This window comes from Sardina pilchardus, chromosome 5 (assembly GCF_963854185.1).
Source record: "Sardina pilchardus chromosome 5, fSarPil1.1, whole genome shotgun sequence".
Lineage (NCBI taxonomy): Eukaryota > Metazoa > Chordata > Actinopteri > Clupeiformes > Clupeidae > Sardina > Sardina pilchardus.
In genome coordinates, this window is record NC_084998.1 from 35,384,643 (window position 1) to 35,408,774 (window position 24,132).

Below are 24,132 nucleotides of genomic sequence, written 5' to 3' on the forward strand. Positions count from 1 at the left end.
TTTTCTTTCTTATCTTTTCTTTAATTCTTCTGACATTAACATTATTATCTTCAATGGCCAATGTTCTGTTTTTACCTACATGTTGGCCACAAGCTGAAAATTGGCTTACAGGCCAAAAGAAACCATGCTCTTCAACATTTTGTCTTTTAGTGTGCAATACATGAGGGGAAAAAAGAGATAGCATAATATTTTAATCAAAAGGCCACAGGTTAAATTAACATAAACAGTAATTTGGGGACAACACAAAAAATTGAAATATGGGCCACGCTGTTCTTAAAAACTCCAACCCATTCAGATGGCACACAAACACAGGAACTGTGAGGTTAAGTGGAACATTTGTCATTTACATTTGCTCAATCCATTTTCAGGGTATACAGATGGTCGAAAGACTTAAACATATGTAATCCCAAATGATAGCAAAAAGAATACCTATTCCTTTCTGGCTCCCCCATATAAATACTTAATTGCCTTGGAAACAGATTGTGCTCTCTATATTCTCACTCCTGGATGTCACTGAAAAGGCATTGGTTACTGAAGAACTGGTGACACGTGAGGGGAAGGCAGTTTCTCATTAGAGGTAGAGGATGTTAGAGAGGACTGGAGATGAACTGTTTTGTGAAACAGCTTGTTGCTGATGAGCACAACAAGGGAGAAAAGGCGCAGCTGAAAATGGCTGTTAAGAGACAATAACAGAGTAGAAATGTTGTCATGTTAACAGTTACATCACCACGAAATCTGGAGAGGGTAAAAAATTACAGGTTTAAATGTGATACTCACTATAACTTTACTGGAGTCTTGGCTTCATTGGCGCTGATGATGAAGAGGGGAAACAGGATGGAGAACAGACAGCCACTGATAAAAGATGTCATATATGACATTTGATTAGGGTTCAAACACATTTTGATGGAGAGCAGACAGCCACTAAAAAATATGACAAAATTGATCACAATAAATTTGAACAAAATTGACCAATCCATGTAGGCTGGGTGAACCCTGCCTGAACTTCCAACAAATCTGGAAATATGCACATATCTCCTCTGTTCCCTGCCAGAACCTTTGGCTCCAATCAGAAACTAGCTGACACACCGGATTGTTGGTCAGATTGGTTGAAGGACTATCCAAGCGAGTAATTTGAACAATGCCCATTGATCACAGTAGAAATAAAGCGCAGCCTCCCCATACTAATGTTCATTCTTAAAAGATTGAGCTTAGTATGGTGATAGCCAAACTACACTCTATGTGGCTTGATACAATATACACATGTATTTAAGTAACACAGACCCTCGTTTTGCATAGTTAAATGCATCAAATGATGAGGTTATATTTGTTTATTCATATTTTACATAGACCTGAATCAATAGTGGTGAAAGAGTTGAAAACAACACAAACAAAGTGAAATTGAACGTTGGTATGCCAGCACTAAGCATTCAGTGAACAGAGAAGGCTACCCAGATGCACCCATGCAGCAGACGTTTTGGATGCGTAGGCCTATAGCCTAGTTTCAAGCAAAATACTGCAAATAATGCAAACTGCATTTCACTCGAGAACGTTTACAATGTGACAATTTGCTAACGCCATGTTGCATGCAAGAAGGTACTTTTTGGGCTCTCTGTCTCTACCACGTAGCATTATCTAACTGTATTATAACAATTAGTTACTTTGACTTTTGAGTCTTGAATAATTCATTTTCCAAGCATTATGCCGTGCCGATTGAGGCATTCCATTCAGATAGCTATATAGGTGGCTACCAGATTCATAATTCACTTTTAATTGCAAACAGAAATGTGAAGCAACGTGTCATCACATACTTCAATTCACAAAGCGATTCTGCTTAGGGCACCAAAATGGTCAGCGGCGGCACCGGAGCCATAACCTAACTGTACCATCCCCCCTCTGTGAGCTGACTTCTGTGCCTTAAATCATGTATCAAAAAAAACCCCACCCCCCAAGAGCAGTTTCACACATCAGCTTGGGTTATTAGCAATCTTTTGTATAGTCTATGTTGAGTGTGTGTCTGCAACAGTGAGCCTACTACTCCTTTCCGGCTTTCGGTTAGGAGAGAGCATAAACCATATAGTTTCTCCTGTATTTTATTTGACAAATTTGACAGGTACAACAGGTGACAACATAGCCTTCTTTCTCTTTATCGCCATGGCGGTACGTATTTAGAATAAAGAATAACCTTTGTGATTCCTTTTGTTTTGTTGCCAGCATAAATGCTTTTAAATGAAAGTTTGACTTTCATACAGACCACAAACTGGGATTGTTCTAGAGGTATCGAGCACTGCCTCAAAATGTGAAGAGCTTCGTGGTTGCCACGCTGAAGCGACACTTTCCTAGCATTTCCTGGATTTTGTCACTAGCAGCCTATGTCCTCTGCCAAATACAATTGTAGCCTATTTTAAGCCCATTTTACAAAAAACCTCCACCACTCCGAGTAATTAATGTAGCCTTAATTTCCTGCACTGAGGCCCCGAGAAAGAGCAGAGTCGAGAAAAAGAAGACCATGCAAATATGTTATGTGCAAATTTAACAACTGAGATGCATCCCCTATAAACATTAGCCTTTAGGTCAAAAAAGACAAGAAGAACACACACACAACCATAGGATTCATGAGGTCATATCATTTTTAAATAAATGAAGTCAAAATTTTTAAGGCTTCCACAGGGCAAACGTGTGCTTCTAGCGTGTGTCTAGTAGGGCTGTTGGAACGAATTTCGGTATTCGAATATAGTTCAAATTTGTAAAAAATTAATACTATTCGAATGTTAAAATTATAATTCGAATGTGTTTTTTTTTTGTGTTGACTATATTTAGCAGTCGGCTTCAGACAACCTGGGACCACAACACGTCTACCTTTCACACTGCGAAATCCCCCTGAGCCCGTTATTTCTGTAACGTGAATGTAATGTTTCTCAGTCAGAAAAGGGCTATAATTTACTTAGCAAGACAGCTCTCACGTAAAACAAGTCAACTACGATGTCATAATGGCAGTGGCATAGGCTAAGCCAGTTTTTACAGTGTGAGTAGATAGAAAAATAGTAAATATTAATAAGTCAAAATTGATCATTAAATATTCGAATATAATTCGAATTTAGAAAAATAATAATGAATGAAATTCGAATGGGATACTAGAGGAAGATTGATAGCCCTAGTGTCTAGTGTGTTTCTTCTTCTTCTGTCAACTTAAAGTCCAATCAAACTTCCTTCAAGGGCAGTCAATTAGGGCTGGGACAATGCATCGGCCTAATTGATTAGTTCGACGCAAAAAATACGTTGGTTCAAAATATGAGAATCGATATGTTGTCAAAATCAGGTTGGCGGCAACGAGAGTGACTCCTCAGACTTTCAGAAGTGCAAGGCAGCACGCACTCGTTCCTCTGCAGCGTTTCTCTAACTATGGGCCGCAGAGCTGCACCGGTCTGCATGTAGACTGCTTGGTCGTGAGGCGTGGAGTGAAATTAGGCTCGGTGCTTCACCTGATAATTTGTTGCGCAATTGATCAAGCAACCGCGACCCGACAGAAAAAGAAAACAAACGTTTCAGCAATCAGGAGGAAATACTTGCTAATTCGATGTGATTAAACATAGAGCAACACAATTAAGTGTTGGTATAAGCATTCATTGAATGCATGCATGTGCGTGTTTGCGCGACAGAAACTGAAACTAAACGATAACGTTGGTGGCAAGTTCGGCTTCAACCTGTTGGAAGGCTGTTTAATTATTTAACAACTTTTAATAGAACAACATGGATTCTTGAAACAGAGCAGAGTATAGTTCAGTCAAATCTTAATATGGTCAAAAGATTGTAGCCTAAGTCTTTCATTTAAAAATCTCCAGATCAGTGATTTCCCAGCTAGCAATTACAGTCGGGCCGCTTCCATAAAACCTCCGGCGCTGTCGGCTGAGACGCCCATCTGCTCGGCCGTAATACATAGACAAAAGTTGGTATTGTGTTTCTGAATCCTTACATTCAGAGATTCAAATGGAATTTCATTAAAAAGCATGTCAATTTTGTCTCCATTTGCCAGAGTTTGATGCTTGCATGAGGGAAACATCCCAAAACAATAGCACCTATATAATTGCTGTTGTCAGAAGTATTTATCATGCAACCATGCAAAAGCAATTAGCTATTGTAATTATACTGTATCTTACATTACTATTTGCAGGGCTCTGATTTTTTCAAACTTTTTTGTGAACATTGCTAGCACTTTAAACATTGACTGCTTTGAAGTGAAAGTACACTTAACACAGCATAATAATAATGGTAATAATGATCATCATGATGATGATTTGATAGGGGTATACAGTATGTGTAGGTGGGCCCTATGGCCCCAAAGACTTAAAATAAGCCTATACTTAACTTGTCATTTTATTGATGACAGTTGGGATCTTGTCTCCTTCGACAACACTCCCAGTGTTTTCAAGGCTTCAAGGTTTTATTGAATGCTACTTCTGACTTAGAATGCATATTGCACTTGTACAGTCTTTCATTTTGGAATTTTAAGAGCAATAAACATACATTGCCATGTTAAGACATTCATGTTTTATTTCATTCAGATATGTAAATCAACATGTAGCTATTAGTCAATTAGTGGGGAGATAATCGATAATCGAATCGAACTGAAAAAATCAATCGTTAGATTTATCGATGCATCGAAAAAATAATCGCTAGATTAATCGTTTAAAAAATAATCGTTTATCCCAGCCCTACAGTCCATAGTTCAAATGAAATTGTTTTGTTACGAAAAAGTCCAAACTTTTATGACACATAATATAATATTTAAATAGGCAAGATGTTTGTGGTGCGTCGGAATACGGGACTTTTTATTTTTTAATCGTTGCCCGCATTTAGAATCAAGAATAACATTCGTGAACACCATGAGAAGTATTTTTTTGGAAAAGAATGTAATGTCTGCAACACTGATAAGTATTTTTTTGCCCTGATCAAAACGGTTCAGGAATTATTTATGCAAAGTGGAACTTATCGCTTTCAGTTCGGAATGAAACAGCATAAGAGAGCATAAAACCATATAGTTGCTCCTGTATTTTATTTTACAAATTTGACAACAGTCAGCTTACATTTCAAATAAATATATAATATAGGCAAGAGGTTAGTGGTGCGTCGGTTTTTATTTATGTTTCCCTTATTTAGAATCAAGAATAACATTTGTGAACAATTTTGTTTTGTTGCCAGCTTAATGTTGCCACCATCGACCTATCTGCAAATTTGAGATAAAAGGTATTGATTGAGCCAATAAAGACAACACAAGTGGCGCTTCGGACATAAGCCTTATTAGGCCTATGCTTTTAAATGGAAGCTTGACACTGGCTTCGTGACCTCATGAAACCATTAGTGACAGCAAAACAAACCTAAACGAAACAGCCCGATGCCTCTTCATAAACAATAACAGGTTTTTATTGTGAGACTGCATATCGTTTGGAGCATCTATCAGTAGGCTCTATTAAAAGCAGAAAAGATGTTCAGCTTGCTTCGGGATTTAATTCACTTTTTGGAATGTTGGATTGGATTGCTAGTGGTAAATGCCGACATTCCTAACCCTGCTCACAAGTGCCACCAGATGGTTGTCTGGGTCATTGCAGCTTCACTTGGGAAAAAATAAATAAAATACACGTGATTCACGTGAAACTGGCCAATTGAATGCAACGCCCACTGTTAGTGTACAGAAAGGGTATAAATACTCTGCAATCAGTGCAAAACCTAAATTCTTCTTCTAGAGGTCTGTTCGGAAATCAACTGTATGGATCAGAATAATAGTAAGATACTGCACTGACTGAACAAACAGACGTTTTTTGCACTTACAAAACTAAAAATACTTCTTTATCTCCAGGGTAGCTTCCTAATTATCCAACATGCCCTGACTTATCCCTGTAAGTCCAAATAGTATGAGAGGTCAAATAACTACCTTATGATATATGAGGATGGAAGAGCAGTCAGCAGAGCCATAGGTAGACCAAAGCCAAAGTAATAAGGCCAATTTCTCTCAATATTTGATAGCCGTTGATGCATTTCGATACCTAAAAAAATGCAAGTTAAGAAATTTGCAACTCAAGACTAAGAGAATGCTTCTGATTAGAAGAGTATTTTGGGGGGAAAACCCAACAACAAACACAACTCACCATGGTTGAACCAGCGGTATTCAAAGCAGTATAGAGAGTACAGCAGAGACATGTGTAGGAGACTAACCATCTGTCCAATCGCGTCAATAGGAAAGAGACTAACAATCATGCCCTTTAGAAAACGAAATGAAAAAAACTGTAACATTTCTTGGATCAACATTTTATAGTGAAATGTTGAAGAAAATAGTAACATAAAAAGACTAAAAGCACAGTCTCTCTTACTTGAATAAGGAAGAGGGCCTGGAGGATGAGATTGAAGAGCATGTCTGCAACAATCTTACTAACACTGGGAAAGGGCTGGGCCTTTCGTCCAGAAACTTCAAAAGCAAGATCAGCTATATCCTTGGGGAGGTATGAAACAAACAAACAAACAATACTGAAAACTCATCACAGGCTAAAAGTCATCCCAGTATTTACAACACAATATAGTCAATTTAAAGAGTCTAGCCAACAGCTGGATAGCATGGATACAATTCTGAGGGAAAAAGGACAGTCAGCTAAGACTCACCTGAAACCAAATGGCATTAACAATTTTGCTGAGCACAAAAAGAGGAAGCACCCAGAGAGCACTAAATACAGATGTCAAAATGAACTCCAGCCAGGACCACACATTTCCATGAAGTGATGGGTCACCTGTGAATAAAAGCCATATTTAGTACATGCTAACAGAAAACCACTTCCATGGACCACACCTGATTTTGGGATCCAGGGTTATAAAATGGCTTTACTTTGAGTAAAAGTGTTTGCATTGGCAATGCCGTATTTACATTGTAAATGCACTATTGGCATTGTGCACATCATTTCATGAGAAGAAAATAAACAGTCTAAAAGTGATGCTTAGCCTACCTCACAGAGCAGGGACAGCAGAATGGTTGCCCATGTTTGTACATAATGTAAATTTAGCATTTAATTCACACATTCAAATAAGTTCTAGGGATACAAAATAACACAGGTTCACTTAAGAGGGGTGTCCCCCTCTATGTTAAAATGTATGAATATCTCATCTGTTAACACATCAATGGTATTAATATAATTTATTACACGGCTCTTCAGAGAGCTGCAGAAAGTTCCATTCACATTAACAGGCCTTCCCAACGTTCGGAGGTCTGTTAAATCTATATAATGACCGTTGACAATGGCAACGGGTTTTGTGCTTTTAATTCACGTCTTTCATATCAATCAGCAACAAATCCGTTCGCTGGTTGCAATGGAATTTCTTTGAATGTGAAACTCAGCTACTAAGTATGTTGCCAGGTAACACCTACACTGCAATTTTTTTTTAACTTATCAAGATAAAAAAAAAACATAGATTTAGAAGTGTTAGATAATTCATCTTGTTTTAAGAGTGATGTCTTATTTTAAGTGTTCAACGTTACACTAGAATCTTATTTCTAGATATAATTAACTTTCATTCAAGAAATCTTGTCAAGTAAAATTATCTTGCTGCATGGACAGATAATTTTCACTTGTTTTGAGTATCTTTTACCTCAGATTTAGTGTTTTTATCATGTTTCTTTTTTACAGTGTAACAACTGTCAACTGTGGCGAACTACTTATTCTGTTAGTTCTAGCAGAAGCCACGAAACAGTAGCCAAGTCATTGCTAAAGACACATTGAGTTAAGTTTATTTTCTCGTTTTGGTAAGTAGCCGTATAATAAGCAGGATAATGTATAAAATGCCGGTCATTATCGGAAAATAAGTCCCTTCAGAACTGTGAGGGACCAGGCAGCAAGGCAACGGGGATGCAGAGATAAAGGTTTCAAAAAAGGGATTTATTCCAACAAAACATATAAAAATCAAAAATCAGAACTTGAAATCATAACAAAATCTTCAAATAATTCGAAAGAGAGTTCTCAGGCCTAGAGCTACAAAACAGAACTTAACTCAAATGAAATCCAGATAATGGTGACTCAAACAGAACTGAACATAATGACTGACCTCCTACAATGACACACTCGGGAAACATATATACTGGCTGATCAAACCATTGAAGACACACAGGGGAAGACTAGGACTAGCAACACATTCAAGGACCATGGCCACCTTAGAATAAATAGTCAAGTAAATAATATTTCTTAAATAAGAATAATCATAACCAATATCAAATCACTTAATCACAGTCCCAATAATCTTCTCCCCTCCCCCCGACATCTGCAATGGTGGTGCCTTCCAGTGGACACTTATTCTGGCATCCAATCACCACGAATTCCTTTAACTGGATATGCCAGCCGGAGGAAGTCACACCGCTCACGCCGGGTAAAATAATCATAATCAAAACTAAGGACATGTAGATAACGAAACAAACAGAAACAGACTGCGTGCGCGACGTCAAATAAACTTGGAACTGTTGGATGAAAATGAACGTGTTGTGTTCTAATTGTATGAACTGAAATGAAAGCATATGTTAACCGGTGCAATGTCACAATGTCGGGTGTGCGTGTAAACTGTTCAAACTTGCCGCTGTTATGGCAGTCTACATGTGCGGCCGCATAGCGGTCCGTCACAAGGACGAAGCAGAACCCCTCCGCTACGCGTCTGTTCATCCTGTCGGGACTTATTTTCCGATAATTACCGGCGTTCTATACATTATCCCTTACATAATCCATAATATGAGGTCGAGCAAATACTTTTGACAATATAGCGTATGTCTACAAAACCTACACAAGTATTCCATGTCTTCATGATATATATTTATGGATGACTAGAACCTATTGAACCTACTGGAGCTAAACAGTACAAGTCTGAGCTTCTTGTTGTTGGCACTAAATCTGGCAGAAGTAACACCTTCACGGTCTCTATAGATGGCTGTTGATAGCATTCTATTTTCGGAGTAAACCGGAATGTTAGGCTACTCTTGTATCTTTTTGTTACAGCTATATTTCATATATTCCAGCCAAATATGCAAGTGAAATGGTCACACTGTAGAGCCCTGATCAGGCATTGTGATTCCATACATTCACATTTTCCGCTTTGCGTCGTGTCTAACAACGCCCCTTAGCTGTTCTAAAATCAGTGTAAACTACGGCCTCGAGGGGCTTATTGCTTAAGTCTATTGCATATATGCCCAGCTCTCTCATAAGCCCCTTTCAGACAGTCGTGTATTTACACAATGTTCACGGACATTCTACGGCAGTTTTTTTTTCGTTGTGCTGTCTGAATGCATATATCCGCATATCTACTATCGGAACTTTTCCTGCTGGAAGTATTATGTGTAATACTGGGAAGTATTATGTGTATTTAAAGTGCCCGATATCACTGAACAGTTAGCCTACATCTCTCTTAACAAGCTGCAGATCTGTTTCGACCTCACTCTGACCGTCACTACGGTCTAAAAAGGGATGGTGACGGTCATCCCTCGGTCTCACAGATCCATAGTTACCTTCGTAACCTACAGTAATGCAGCAAGGCTACTCCCGGTGTGAAAACTACACTCGCATGCACAGCTGTCAGTGCGGCCGCATTTATTAGGCGTCATTATCTGCCCAGCGAACTAAAGCCCAATTGACGGAAATTCTACATTAGATGTGAACAACAGGTGGCCGTATACATTGCGCATATATGCTTAATGTCTGAAAGTCCGCTACCGTCAGAAATGCGGTAAGCAATTATTGCAAAATGTGCGCAAAACCTGTCTGAAAAGGGCTATAATGGGCCTCACCACCCCTCCTCTGCATGGACATCCAATAACACATTACCAATGGTTTAAAGATTGTAGTTAGTACACAGAAGCATTGCATAGAAGACAACGGGCTAAATTGCTATTCCGCTTAGCATCAAACTTTTTCACCTGCATCACTTCCAGGTGATTACAAACAAATACACATCTGCTACTTTGTGAAAACTTTGCGCAGCGAATTTGGGCTTGAATCAAAGCTCTGGATGTCTGGCAACTACTGGTGTCGGTGTCGCAATTAAAAAAACCCTCAAGGGCCGACATTATTATGACTGCAGCGCAACGAAGTGGCGGTCATATAGGTTTTTTTTCATCGGTTTTTTTTTTGTTGCTTTTTTTCGCATTAGTAATTTTCTGTCAAGATCTCCTGGGTCACTGAAAGACCGGGGTGCATGAAACTTGGTGGGCATGTAGCCCCACAAGAATGACATGGAACCATTGTTTTTCGCTTTGATCCATCGCCGCCCCCCGCTGGACTGGAACCCCCATCCTACAACCACTCATTTCATGTATAGCGCCACCTAGTTACAAATGAAGCAAAAATTATATGTGTAATAGTTTAGCTCACAGGTGGAATGTGGCCTATGCTATTAAGCTTTAATGCTAAATAATAATTTGAGGTGTTGTAACCAAATCAGCTACCACCACAAATAGAATCCAATTCTGTGGGAAACACTGCATACTTGTTATTGTTACTTAATTCATTAACTCATAACTCCAGATGCTTTGCATGACAGATTATAGGCCAAAGTGAACAACAGTACAAATTTGACTATTTTGCTATCAGACACATCCTAAGCCTGGGTCACCACATTTTACAATATATTTTACTGATATTGAACATATTGTTTAAGCAAATGACATATTCCAAATAAATGTAAGAACATACATACCTATGATTTTGGCTGTTACAGTCTGTAAGAGTGGAATAAACACTCGGTAGAAGAGTAACATACTGAGCTGTGAAGATAATTGCCATGATTTACCACACCGTGAGATTAATTAACAGTAATTCTCTCTGTGATTTCTAAATAACAGACTTACCCAAAACACTCCTCCATTCCATGCACAACACTGAAAGATCCGGCTGGCTAATTTTGGTTCACTGAATGGAAGAGAAGATGACAGAGATGAAATGAGTGCATTACATATTAATACATCACTGGTCATTCTCAAAATATTTTTTGTCCCTTTGTTGGACATAATAAAGCAGTGGTAGCATCACCACCTGACAGGTAAGCTTCTCTAACTCACTGTTGCAAGTCTGTGTCACTAAAAACAGATAAAAGCCTCTAGAGCAGTGGTTCTCAAACTGTGGTACGGGTACCACTGGTGGTACGCGGACTCTCTGTTCTGGTACTCAGTCTCCAAGAAGTTTTTTTTCCATGAAGACAAAATAATCACTTCAAATGATATATATAATGAAAAATCATTACATCTAGAGGAAAACAATAGTATGTACAATGTAGAATATATTTAAGTAGGCCTACGCTACCGTATTTTAATGCTGCTCATAATGGTGGTAAATGTAATTGTTCTCTGAGGTGGTACTCATTGTGAAAAGTTTGAGATCCACTGCTCTAGAGAGTATCAGTCATCTTTTTCTTTAATTTAGCTCTTTATTAAAAAGTTACCTGTCCTTTTACCAGCACTTTTCCTAAAATAATAGGTTGAACTGGTAGTTAATTACCCCTTGGTAGTTAAATACCCCTTTCTGTTTAAGTCAAATATTCGGTGTTTAGATTAGTCTGCATCTATGCATAACTGCATTGTACTTCATTGTACTACATTTCTACAGCATAACTGTGGTCATGCCACATGATTAAAGAAGGACTTGAGTCCCATGCAGGAAGCCCTATTTAGTTGACCTGCTTGTGGAGGATATAGAAACATTAGTCCTGTTTTGTCATTTTGAATTGCATTTTCTATGTGTGACATGCAGGAGACTGCAGGGAGAGGAGCACACACCCATCTATATTGGGGACACAGCAGTGGAGAGTCAGCTGCTCCAGATGCGTTACCAACTATTCAGGATCTTTACAGCCAGCGCTGCAGGAGAAAGACCAAGCGGATCCTCACTGACCCCAGTCATCCCTGCCACAGTCTCTTCACCCTCCTACCATCTGGTAGAAGGTACAAGAGCATGCAGACCTGTCTCAGCAGATACAGAGACGGTTTCTATCCACAAGCCACCAGGATGCTGAACTGTCATTACAGTGCCTATAGAAAGTTATCATACCCTTTTGAAATAGTTACTTTTTTTGTCTTACAGCCTGAAATCAAAACCCATTTAAAAAAAAAAATCTTTTCCAGTTTTATTTACAAATGTAGCTGTACAACATCAAAATAATGAAAAAAAAGTCAACAGTTCTGAAAATTAATAAAAAATTAAAAACTAGAATAACAGGGTTGGAAAAGTCATCATACCCCTGACTTAATACTTTGTCAAGCTTCCTTTTGCTTTCATTACAGCCATCAATCTGTTTGGATATGTCTCTATTATAGCTTTGCACACCTAGATAGGGGAATATTTGCCCAATTTTCCGTGCAGAATTGTTAAAATTTAGTCAAATTCTGTAGGGAATGGCGATGGACTGCTCTCTTCAAGTCAATCCACATATTTTCTATAGGATTTAAGTCAGGGCTCTGACTTTGCCACTCAAGGATATTCACCATCCTATCCTTAAGCCACTGCTTTGTTCTTTTGGCAGTATGTTTAGGATTTTTGTCGTGTTGGAAGGCGAATGACCTCCCCATCCTCAGCTGTTTAGGAGAGGGACGCAGGTTTTCCTCAAGAATTTTGGTGTACTTGGCAGCATCCATTTTCCCTTCTATCCTGACCAATTGCCCAGTCCCCGCTGAAGAGAAACATCCCCAAAACATAATGTTGCCCCCACCATGCTTCAAAGTAGGTATGGTGTGTTTTGGGTGTGTTTGGGTGTGTATACTGTGTTTGGTTAGCGCCTGGAGCTCAGTCCAAAAACTTCAATCTTAGTCTCCAAAAAGTTCGATCTTAGTCTCATCTGACCATATAAGCTTTTTCCACATGGTAGCAGAATATTCCAGATGTGTTTTTGCACTGAACTCCAAGCGCAATGTTTGGCGAAAACCAACACAGCACACCACCCAAAACACACCATACCTAGTGTGAAGCATGGTGGGGGCAACTTTATGTTGTGGGGATGTTTCTTTTCAGCGGGAACTGGGCAATTGGTCAGGATAGAAGGGAAAATGGATGCTGCCAAGTACACCCACATTCTTAAGGAAAACCTGCGTCCCTCTCCTAGACAGCTGAGGATGGGGAGGTCATTCGCCTTCCAACACGACAATAATCCTAAACATACTGCCAAAAGAACAAAGCAGTGGCTTAAGGATAGGATGGTGAATATCCTTGAGTGGCAAAGTCAGAGCCCTGACTTAAATCCTATAGAAAATATGTGGATTGACTTGAAGATAGCAGTCCATCGCCATTCCCTACAGAATTTGACTAAATTTTAACATTTCTGTACGGAAAATTGGGCAAATATTCCCCTATCTAGGTGTGCAAAGCTATAATAGAGACATATCCAAACAGATTGATGGCTGTAATGAAAGCAAAAGGGAGCTTTACAAAGTATTAAGTCAGGGGTATGATGACTTTTCCAACCCTGTTATTCTAGTTTTTCATTTTTTATTAATTTTCAGAACTGTTTACTTTATTTTCATTATTTTGATGTTGTACAGCTAAATTTGTTAATAAAACTGGAAAAGATTTTTTTTAAAATGGGTTTTGATTTCAGGCTGTAAGACAAAAAAAGTAACTATTTCAAAAGGGTATGATGACTTTCTATAGGCACTGTATCTTCCTCATACCAAATCAACTTCACACCTCCTCAGTTTTATTTATTTATTTATATATTTTTGAATTAACCCTTTAACCGCCAGGGTTTTTTTTTTTTTTTGAAGAAAACGCTGGATTTTGACATCATTTTTTCAAAAGGCTGTGGCTTGAAAGTGATTAGAAATGCAGGGAAAATTTAAATGAGACAAATAATGAGCATGATCCAAAGTTTATGAGAGGAGTAAATTTAGCATATTATGACATCATGGTGGCCATATTGAATTCCACAACTTTTAGTAAATACTGGATGTTATGATTATGGTTATGGAATTTAGCAGACATTGAACATATATATTTTTTTTTTTATTTTATCTACAGGACAACTGAACAAGTAAACTGGAACAAGTAAACCAACAGTAGTGGAGTGTTGGAGCGATGTTGACATAGTTCTAGGAGAAGGAGCTGACAAAAAAAAACAGGTTGACGGGAATAAACAATAAGAATAAGACTTAAAAGGAATAATAGTGTAGTATAGTAACAAGCCCTGCTCAACTGCCAGGGCTGCAGATCAAGCACTGGGCACAACAATGACTGTTACTAGTGGCTACAGCAGAATGTTGCAGTGTCTTGTCTTGATGAACTTACTTTTCATGATTTTTGTCAGCTGGTAAAATGGCCCATTATAAATGCAAACCCAGCAGGAACTCTGGCCCTGGTGCTTGTAGCCTAGGCCAAAGTCGCTAGGTTTAAGTTCATGGTGTAATTAATTGTCTGTCCCTTACACAGACTGTAGCAAAGCTAAAGTGTTGTAAATTAGGTAATTTGCAGATGCAAACTTACACATACCATAGCAATTGAGGAAGCTGAACTCTTTTCCAATAAAAATCAGTTTTATCACGATAGTATCCCATGGACTTATTCATGTAATTATCAAGATGTTGTGTTTTTCCATATACAAATGTAGGCTTTGCAAAGTCAAATAGCTTTGGCTATCTGTTAAATGTCAGGTGGTCAAGCTCTTACACTCCTCCAGTAATGTCAACTTTTAAGACATGGACAACTGCCATGTCCTGTTCCTTTTCTCTGTAATTCTACATTGGAACTTAGGGAATTATTATCACAGGGGTGGGAAAAAACTGTATTATTACCATTACAGCAAAACTTTGCGATCAATAAGTGGTTCACCTCTGTGTTGAATTGTGGGTGTTGGTCCATACAGATCAGTTATGGTCCATACACCAATGAAAAGCAGTCCACAGCCATGCTCCCTTCCCCCCCCCCCCCCCCCCCCCCCCCCCCCCCCCCCTTCATTAACCATGGTCTGCTCCCAGGTGCCACTTCTCAACACTCTCTGAGATCACCATGTAACTGTTTACAATTACAACACTCACCTAAAACTCTCTTACCTCTCTGGCTTGCGGTCATTAATTTGTGCTCTCCGTTGTGCCAGAGCTCCACTTGTTCGTCTCCGCCTCTGCTCTTCCCTTTTTTGCTGTATGCGGGCATCAAGTTTGGAGATTGTCCCAATCCCTACAATGGAGTCCTTTACCCCCTATAATTACACAATGACATGATTTCTGCAGATAATGACAGTAATCATTCAACCAAATACACTGAAAAAATACTTTCCCATATAATGTCCTATGTTTAAAATGAATAATAACCTTTTTCTTTTCATTTTTGTTCAACATATTCCATCGCTTACTTTTTGAAAATAATAGTAGCCCAAAGGGACTTGCAAGACATTTATCAGTATGTTTCACAGCTACCTAAAAAGCTACTCCTTTCCGCTTCTGCTTCAGGATAGCCCCACATCACCACATACCCTTCACCATGCCTAGAGATTAGCATGGTGTTTTTTTCCTTAGCCTATTAGCTGGTTTCATTCTCATTGAGCTCAATGCAAATCAAACCAGCTAATAGGCCAACTGAAAAAAACACCATTCCAATCTCTAGGTATGGTGAAGGGTATGTGATGAGGTGGTGTTATTTCATTCCAATGGAACTTTATCAGGATGCATAGTATCCTGGATCCATGAAATAACTGGCCTTTAAAAATAAAAATCTGCCTCTATGGGAATTTAACATAGGGGTTCCAATACTTATGACTCCTGAATTTTAAGGAAAAACATGTATTTATTTATTTGTTATTTACATTTATTCATTCATTCATTCAGTTATCTATTTATTTACATTATTCATTTGTAAAGACAATTGGTGTCCTTAAAGGTTTGATATTTCCTCATTTTTTTAGTCAAGACATTGGCCCTCATTTATGAAACGTGTGTACGACCAAAAACAGGCGTAAAACAGGCGTACGCTTGTTTCCACGCAAAGTATGGCATTTATCAATGTGAATGTGATCGGTGCTATACGCTCAAATCTCACGTCTAGTCTGAACTCGCGTACGCAAGTTTTTCAGGCGGCATAGCATCGCGCAGCAGTAAATCGGCGGTGCATTAGAAAGTTGAATAGTTTAATTGATGGACTATCTCGGACATAACACCTGTGCAGCCTATTTGCTGTAATGTTGTATATTGACACATTTCATGGCTTAGGATAGCCATTTAGGAGATGATTACTTTCTCTTTGGCAAACGCAACATTCATGAATTATATATTTGAAATTATTTTCAAAGGGCAAATTTCAGTGTCGTACGGTTTTGTAATGAATGTATTTGTAGTATGATGCATTCTCTCTGCGAAAATAAAGTATGTTGCGCTTAAAGCGCTCTAGTTTCCCACCTTCCTTGATGACAAGGACAGCTGGACGTCACTGTGGCTCAAGATCACTAATGATCTCTTTTGGATGTATAATGCACCTTCATGTCGTAAATTCTAGGGGCGAGGCCATTAAAACGAGCATAATATAGGGACGTGATATTTAAATCACGCTTGTTTCCAGCCGCCACATTTATCAACACACGTTTATTCTTACGCTGGAAATGGAGTGATACGAAACTTTGATGAATCACACATGAGCCCCGCCATAAAGTGATTTCTGCGCTTAGATATTCGCTGGTTTCTACGCTCTGTTGATAAATGAGGGCCATTAAGATCAATTTCCAAAAGATGATTTTATATTCCTCTTTTTAGTCAACTTTGGCATGTGTTCAAATACTTAAGAAGTTCTTTGGTACTGCTGGCAAACATTCCTGAAAAAGTATATTAAGGCGGCGGTACAGTCCACGCACCCGACTTGTCGTGCGACAATGTGACGTCACGTGGAACGTTGTAACCATGTATACTTGAGCGTGGTGGTAGCGACACTATTAGCAGTATAGGCCCTTCCCACGCTAACGTCAGACACTTTCCGCTTTGAAGCTTTGCTGAGTATCAGTTCATCCAACGTATGCAAAAGCTATGGTGATATGGTTACAGTTCTTGAGGTAAGATTAATATTCCACATGTATTTCTTATCTTCATTTTCCTTGTTATCGTTGGCGATCATTGCCGTCACATAGCTGCCTTGATTTGAGAGTAAAGTCAGTAGCCTAATCCTTAAAGGGATAATCCGGAGTGAAATGCACTTTAGATTCATTCGGATGTATTTTGAGAAAGTTCGAGGTCACCGTTTTTAGCCAAAACTCGTTAGCCTGGAAGTGACCCGGGCATGTCCTTTCTCAACTACAAAACGCTATTTTTATACCTCTTCTACTGTTCCAAATAACACTACACTTACGTGGTAGTGAGTAGAGGGTCCCTAGGGATATTCCGCCATTTTTGGAAATATGCTAATTTCCCACCTCCCCTCGAGCAAAACAATCGATATTTACCTTGTTCCCGTTCATCCAGCCATTCTGTGAGTCTGGCGATACAACTTTTAGCTTCAGCCTAGCATAGATCATTGAATCGGATTAGACCATTAGCTTCTCGCCTGCTAGCTTCATGTTTAAAAGTGACTAAGATTTCTGGTAATTTTCCCATTTAAAACGTGTCTCCTCTCAAGTTAGAAAGTGCAATAAGACCAACTGAAAATGAAACCTGGCGTTTTTCTAGGCTGATTTGACATGGAACTACGCTCTCATCTGGCGTAATAATCAAGGCAATTTGCAAACGTACCATAGGCGCAGTGATATCATACGCAGCATCTGAAAATAGTCCCCATAGACAACAAGCAGTAGTAGTGCCAGTAGTTTGCAAGTTGCCTTGATTATTATGCCAGATGAGAGTGTAGTTCCATGTCAAATCAGCCTAGGAAAACGCCAGGTTTCATTTTAAGTTGGTCTTATTCAGTGCTTAATTTGAGCCGGAACAAGCCGGAACAAGATCCGGAACCTCCGACTTTGGATCCGGCAGCTATTCAAGGCTTAATTTGAGATCCGGAACCTCCGACATTGGATCCGGCAGGTATTAAATTAGATCCACCACCTCCATGACCATATCACAATGAAATAAAGCAAACAATAATTAATTCATTCATTCATTAAATAAAAGTTCGTTCGGACCTTTTGGCCGCAGTCAACACTGTCCCAATCTCAAGTGCAGGGGCTTTTCGCAGATTAAATTGATTTGCGCAGCAAATAGAGCATCTCTTTTCCCCTCTACCATCTCCTCACAACTCTTTATTGGCCTTGTCGGCCCACTGCTTAAGCTACCCGGTTCAATCCCATTCCCTACGTGAAATCATGGATTGCCAAAGGACATATCTGCACGGGATCTGAGTAGGGAAATAGAGGCAGGTGTCTATCTATGGATAGCCTACTGTATGGGCTGTTTTGGACAAATAAGATATATGTGTAAGTCGAATGAAGTCTTAATTATTCTCTGCTGGTACTCTCAATATATTGTAGTCTTTGTTTTATTTGCTAGCCTAATCATTGATTCATTGTGTTGCGTTAACGTTTGGAGAGTTAACGTGCGAACTTTGAGTGAGTATTGTGTGTTTGGAGTTCATCCTTTTACTCTGCGCGTTGTCCGTTGTGGTTAAAATAACCTTGGCTAGCTTACTGTCTTGCAGTGTTGGCGAAATAAAGCCTTAAACATGCGAAGCTAAGCTAGGCTGAAGCTAAAAGTTGTATCACAAGACTCACAGAATGGCTGGATGAATGGGAACAAGGTAAATATCGATTGTTTTGCTCGAGGGGAGGTGGGAAATGAGCGTTATTTCCAAAAATGGTGGAATATCCCTTTAATATATAGCAGCAACTTCAGCTAGCTTCAAGTTGGTTTGATAGTGGATATTCGACAGACTGCCTCACTGCCTAGCGAGTGAGTTGCCGTAGAAGGCAACAAGGTTAACTGTACGGAACACTGTGGTGTACGTATTAGCGTTGTTTTCGAAATAGAACGCTGTACGGAACTCCGTGAACTACTTCTATGTGTTACCGACAGCTGTGCTTTAGGTGCGTTAGCGTAAATCGCTATTAGCATGCTAGTCATTGCAAATTAATTGCCACTGCTGTGTAATGACCGGAAATGCTTTAAAACCCTGACCAGCCAACGCGGTTCACTTGTTAAGACCCCGGGGATGGTGTTGTGAAGGAGAGGAGACGAAATTTGAAGTATAAACATGCTTTAGACGTGTAAACAGACCTATCGTGATTTTTGCAAGCTAAATACATACGTTTTTGCCTCTCTATTACAATATTTACGGTAAATGCTCTCATTGACAACCACCAAGCTATCCGCGTGCTGTGTCGTTGTATACAAGTGAGTACCGTAAATCTTAAAATAGCGGCGACCGTACAAAGCGTTCGTGAGTGTTGAGCCGACGGTTAACTTCAGAGGCAGATTTCTCCGTTTTTCTCTTGGCATGACAGGATGAACTCAACTCCTTTGAATGTTTATATTTCAGTAATGTGACATTCAATTCATTAGATAAAGGTATCGTTTTGAAGGTAGACTATGCCCCTTCGTGAAAACTTAAGAACTATGATTTTGAAAATTTTAACAATGTGACTGATTTCGCCGTGGAAGGTCTACATCAAACCAACTTGCTAACATGTTAGCTAGCTGAAGTTGCTGCTATGTATAGCACGGGTCTCCTAAATGTTAGGACTAACGTTATCTTCAGTTATCGTTTGCAATCATTGCTCTCGTAGCTGCACTGATTTGAGAGCAAAGTTAAATGACGTTTTGACTGTATATTACTGCTACTGGACGAACTAATACCCAGCTGCCGACATCACGTGGGAAAGGCCTATTCTCCTGAACAGAGGCAGGGTATCCATTGATGTTAATGGCAGAAGCAACTAGATTCTTTGATGATATTTCAGACTTTGCTTGCTGCTCTTCACAACTGGGGGACATTCCCATCTAGTTTCTAAGGTGTGTGCAGCTAGCTAATGAGATGAGTTTGTGTAATCTCCCTAAGTGGAAAGAGATTTTTTTTAGGTCTTAGCAGAATGATATCCTTTGGTTGAAAATAAATATCTTTGTTACCTTTTGCTGGAATGCGTATGTCCCTCGGTCCTAGTTCTTTCCCCTTAATTCTTTCGGTTGGAACTCTCACTGGTAACTTTGTTAACTTATCCAACGTCTAGTTCATGACTGTAAACAAATCAGTCATCCGAACAGCAACTTTCGCTGCAGCCTAGCCAAGTTAACTTCCCACTTCTCAAACTGACTATTATTCAAACTTCATGACTAGTCGTTTTAAAAATGAATGGGCTTATTTAAAGGAACACGCCACCCCCAGGTGAAATTGGGTCACTCCCCACAGTCCCTCGAGTTGGATGAGTGAGCCAAAGCGTTTTGTAGCCGACCCAGCCACTGTCCTAATCTAGAAACGGCCCGGTTAGCCTTAGCTTAGCATAGTCGCTGTATTCCAAAGTGTCCAGCTAGCATGTCGTTGCAAAACTGAATCAAATAACTCAACTCAATATGTTTTATAATTATTTCTCGTAACCTGTACATTCACATCGAGTGCAAATATCAATGCAAAATAACATGAAGGGATTTACTAGACCAATTTAGATTTGGAACTATTTCCGGGCATAGCACCGGCAAAGCACAGCTGCCAGGCGCAAAGACACCACCAGCATCTGACCATTTTGATTGCCGCGCAACAGGTCGGGTGCGTTGGGTATACATTAGGCATTACTTTTCTTCAATAAGTGTTATGGATCACGTGTCTAACCATTGCAACATTGCGCAGGAAGGTCCTCACACTGTCTGTCATGTCTTGACCAGCAGCAGATCATCAACTACAATGGGAATGCTGTCTGTGGATCTGCAAAGCTTTCATGATAAGACAAGCCCACTGCAACCTACAAAAACAAGGCCATAAAAATACATACATTCATGAGAGAACATTTTGGACAAGTTCCTTTTTGCAGTTGCTTTAATCAGATGGACGGTATGGTTAAGGCGAGACACGGCAGGTGAAGAAAACATTTTTGCATGCATCAGCCAATTTCAAGATTTAGTGCTAGTTTGCTACTTTAGCATGTATTCTTTCACCCTACCACAACAATAAGTCCGATTTGCTCATTTAGGTGTTTATTTCATGACATTTAGTCTACTCGCACAGGTATACATTTCTCCTAATTTCACCAAAAGTTCCCATTCTTATGTGTCATGTACTACGGCGACCTTGATCCGAAGCATATCGTGTTTTAAAATATATGCAAATTAGCACATATTTAATGAGATAATGGCTAATTGTTATATTTAAACATCAGATTACAGAAAAACCTTTTTTCTTATGTTGATCTCAGTAATCAACTGAGGAGGTTTCATAGTGATATCTGCTAGTTTAAAATGTTACCCTATTCACCTGTAGTGTCTCGCCTTAAATATCTATATCGCAGCATAATTAGAAGCATGTGGGTAACAACATGTATTTTAAAATCTAGATATAAATGCTAAAGGGGTAAAGCACAGTTAAGTCAAGACAATTACTAGGAGATATTTCACTTACTAGAGAGGAATTTTAAAGTAACTGACAATACAAAGTAGAATTCGGGACATTGAGGAAAAAGTTCATTTGGAGCCCTGATTATAACAAGCACTTCTTATAACAAGTGTACTAATGATACGGGCACACAAAAATACATCATGTATCAACTAAGTGTGATATTACCTATTCTAAAACAGGTGGATCCAGTCCTTGATTATGATTGGCTGAATCACGTTTGATGCAATTGTAAAATCCAACACAAACATACACCATGACTGCATTTCGTTCTATAGTAATTAGTAAGTTAGAGTTGCTGTGTCTCGATGTTGCTTGGCAATCATTCAGATAGAGGAAATATATTTCTTGGTGGAAGAATGACTACCTATGAATACATTGTTACATTGCTCATTGCTGTGCCTTTGTTTCATGAAATCTTACCAGACAGATGTAGCAACCGTTTCAGAAAACCAATGAGCCACTCAAGTCCATGGTTTACACTAATTTTAGAACAGCTAAGGGGGGGTTTAGCTAACGCAAAGTAGATTCTCATAATCAATCGACAATCGTAGGAGCTCCGGTGTGTGTTACAAAACCTGTGTAGATTTAACAGAGCTTATTTCTATGGAGTACTGTGGCACAAATGGCCATCGGCCTGACATAAATATCAAAATATGAAGCAGATAAACATTCATAGAAAATAAGAAATTGCATAGCCTGAGATGACACAGTACAGTGGGTACGGGTTGAGAATGCACCTTCTCCCGCGGGACTCCCGAAGAGATCCCGCAGTGCGTCAAGCCGATTTTTTTCGAGGCTAAGGCAATGTACCCAAACAACCACCAGGTGGCAGAAAGTTTCAACTGCATTTAATGATGAAGACCGCATATCCGTCAATAGTCGACTCCTTAATCTCATTGAATCATTAAAATGAAGGTGATGACTGGCGAAATTATTCAAACGACACTTCAATGAACCATTGTTGAAATGAATGAAAATGGTTATATAAATCGCCTACAGCCAGCGTTATAAGAAATATATAAGTAATAGTTAAAGTCTTCTTCCGTATTAAACAGATAGCCTACGGGACGCTCTTTGTTCCGTAGGCTATTTTAAGGAACTACTCAATGCACACACACTGGGTAAACTGGCGCGCTACAAACATTAAAATGTCAAATCATATTTATTTCTCTTTGTCGCCATGATATTGGGGGAAACGCGGAGAGGCGAGATGGTCAGTCCTCGTATTTGTTCTTCGCGTTTCGTTATAAGAAATATATAAGTAATAGCCTAGTTAAAGTCTTCTTCTGTAGCCTATTAAACAGATAGCCTACAGGACGCTCTTTGTTCCGTATTTTAAGGAACTACTCAATGCACACACACTGGGTAAACTGGCGCGCTACAAACATTAAAATGTCAAATCATATTTATTTCTCTTTGTCGCCATGATATTGGGGGAAACGCGGAGAGGCGAGATGGTCAGTCCTCGTATTTTTTCTTCGCGTTTCGTTATAAGAAATATATAAGTAATAGTTAAAGTCTTCTTCTGTATTAAACAGATAGCCTACAGGACGCTCTTTGTTCCGTATTTTAAGGAACTACTCAATGCACACACACTGGGTAAACTGGCGCGCTACAAACATTAAAATGTCAAATCATATTTATTTATCTTTGTCGCCATGATATTGGGGGAAACGCGGAGAGGCGAGATGGTCAGTCCTCGTATTTTTTCTTCGCGTTTCGTTATAAGAAATATATAAGTAATAGTTAAAGTCTTCTTCTGTATTAAACAGATAGCCTACGGGACGCTCTTTGTTCCGTATTTTAAGGAACTACTCAATGCACACACACTGGGTAAACTGGCGCGCTACAAACATTAACATGTCAAATCATATTTATTTCTCTTTGTCGCCATGATATTGGGGGAAACGCGGAGAGGCGAGATGGTCAGTCCTCGTATTTTTTCTTCGCGTTTCGTTATAAGAAATATATAAGTAATAGTTAAAGTCTTCTTCTGCATTCTCTGCCACATTCGACAACAGCATTCAAGTTCCTTCTCAGCACGAAGACGTGACTTTGCTTGCTGTTGGCCCAGAACAACATGCTCGGATCAGGGGCGTCATGCAAGCCAAAATTCGTAGGGGGCACAATCAGCGACGTTGCAATAATTTTCCGACGGGGGGGGGGGGGGGGGGGGATTATTAGATACATATTAAGTTTGCTATGTTGCTATAAAGATCCAATCCCAGAATAGACCAAACAGTAGGATTAATAGGAATCGACTGTATTGCTCACAAATATACTGTAGCCTACGAGAATTTGAGCGCCAACACTAACGTCAACGCATCTGAACTTGAAACTCTTCCTCTGCAATCGCGACATAACTTTCAATCAGTTCTAGCCACGTTCAGAGTGGTAGATAAAACAGTTCGTCCTGGCGGGCTACAGCACTGCCCATTCACTCCCTGAGAAGCCGACTTCCCTGGAAATGCAATTTTGGAGCGTTTGGTGAACTTTGTGATCATCATCACCAACATTTCCAGGTCCACAAATAATACCGCTACTTTTTAATATCATCCGAATGTAATGTTGATTTATTGCATAGCCTTACCACTTCAACACCATTGACTGTAGCTGTCCGAACGGTGCAGATCAACTG

The 24,132-nt window shown here is 39.4% G+C and overlaps 1 protein-coding gene across 2 annotated transcripts in view; it reads right to left on the minus strand.

Annotated features, from left to right (window-relative positions):
* The window catches only part of ei24 (EI24 autophagy associated transmembrane protein), a 39,094-nt gene continuing 14,962 nt past the window's right edge, over positions 1–24,132 (minus strand). For both annotated transcript variants that reach the window (XM_062537380.1, XM_062537381.1), the window contains 10 exons: positions 20,715–20,844; positions 15,041–15,186; positions 10,859–10,919; positions 10,708–10,774; positions 6,649–6,773; positions 6,363–6,482; positions 6,141–6,252; positions 5,927–6,038; positions 778–852; positions 1–673 (listed from right to left, as the gene is read on the minus strand). In XM_062537380.1, coding sequence (XP_062393364.1) covers positions 529–673; positions 778–852; positions 5,927–6,038; positions 6,141–6,252; positions 6,363–6,482; positions 6,649–6,773; positions 10,708–10,774; positions 10,859–10,919; positions 15,041–15,186; positions 20,715–20,756 — 1,005 coding nt within the window. In that variant the 5' untranslated portion in view covers positions 20,757–20,844 and the 3' untranslated portion in view covers positions 1–528. The remainder of the gene's footprint in view (positions 674–777; positions 853–5,926; positions 6,039–6,140; positions 6,253–6,362; positions 6,483–6,648; positions 6,774–10,707; positions 10,775–10,858; positions 10,920–15,040; positions 15,187–20,714; positions 20,845–24,132) is intronic.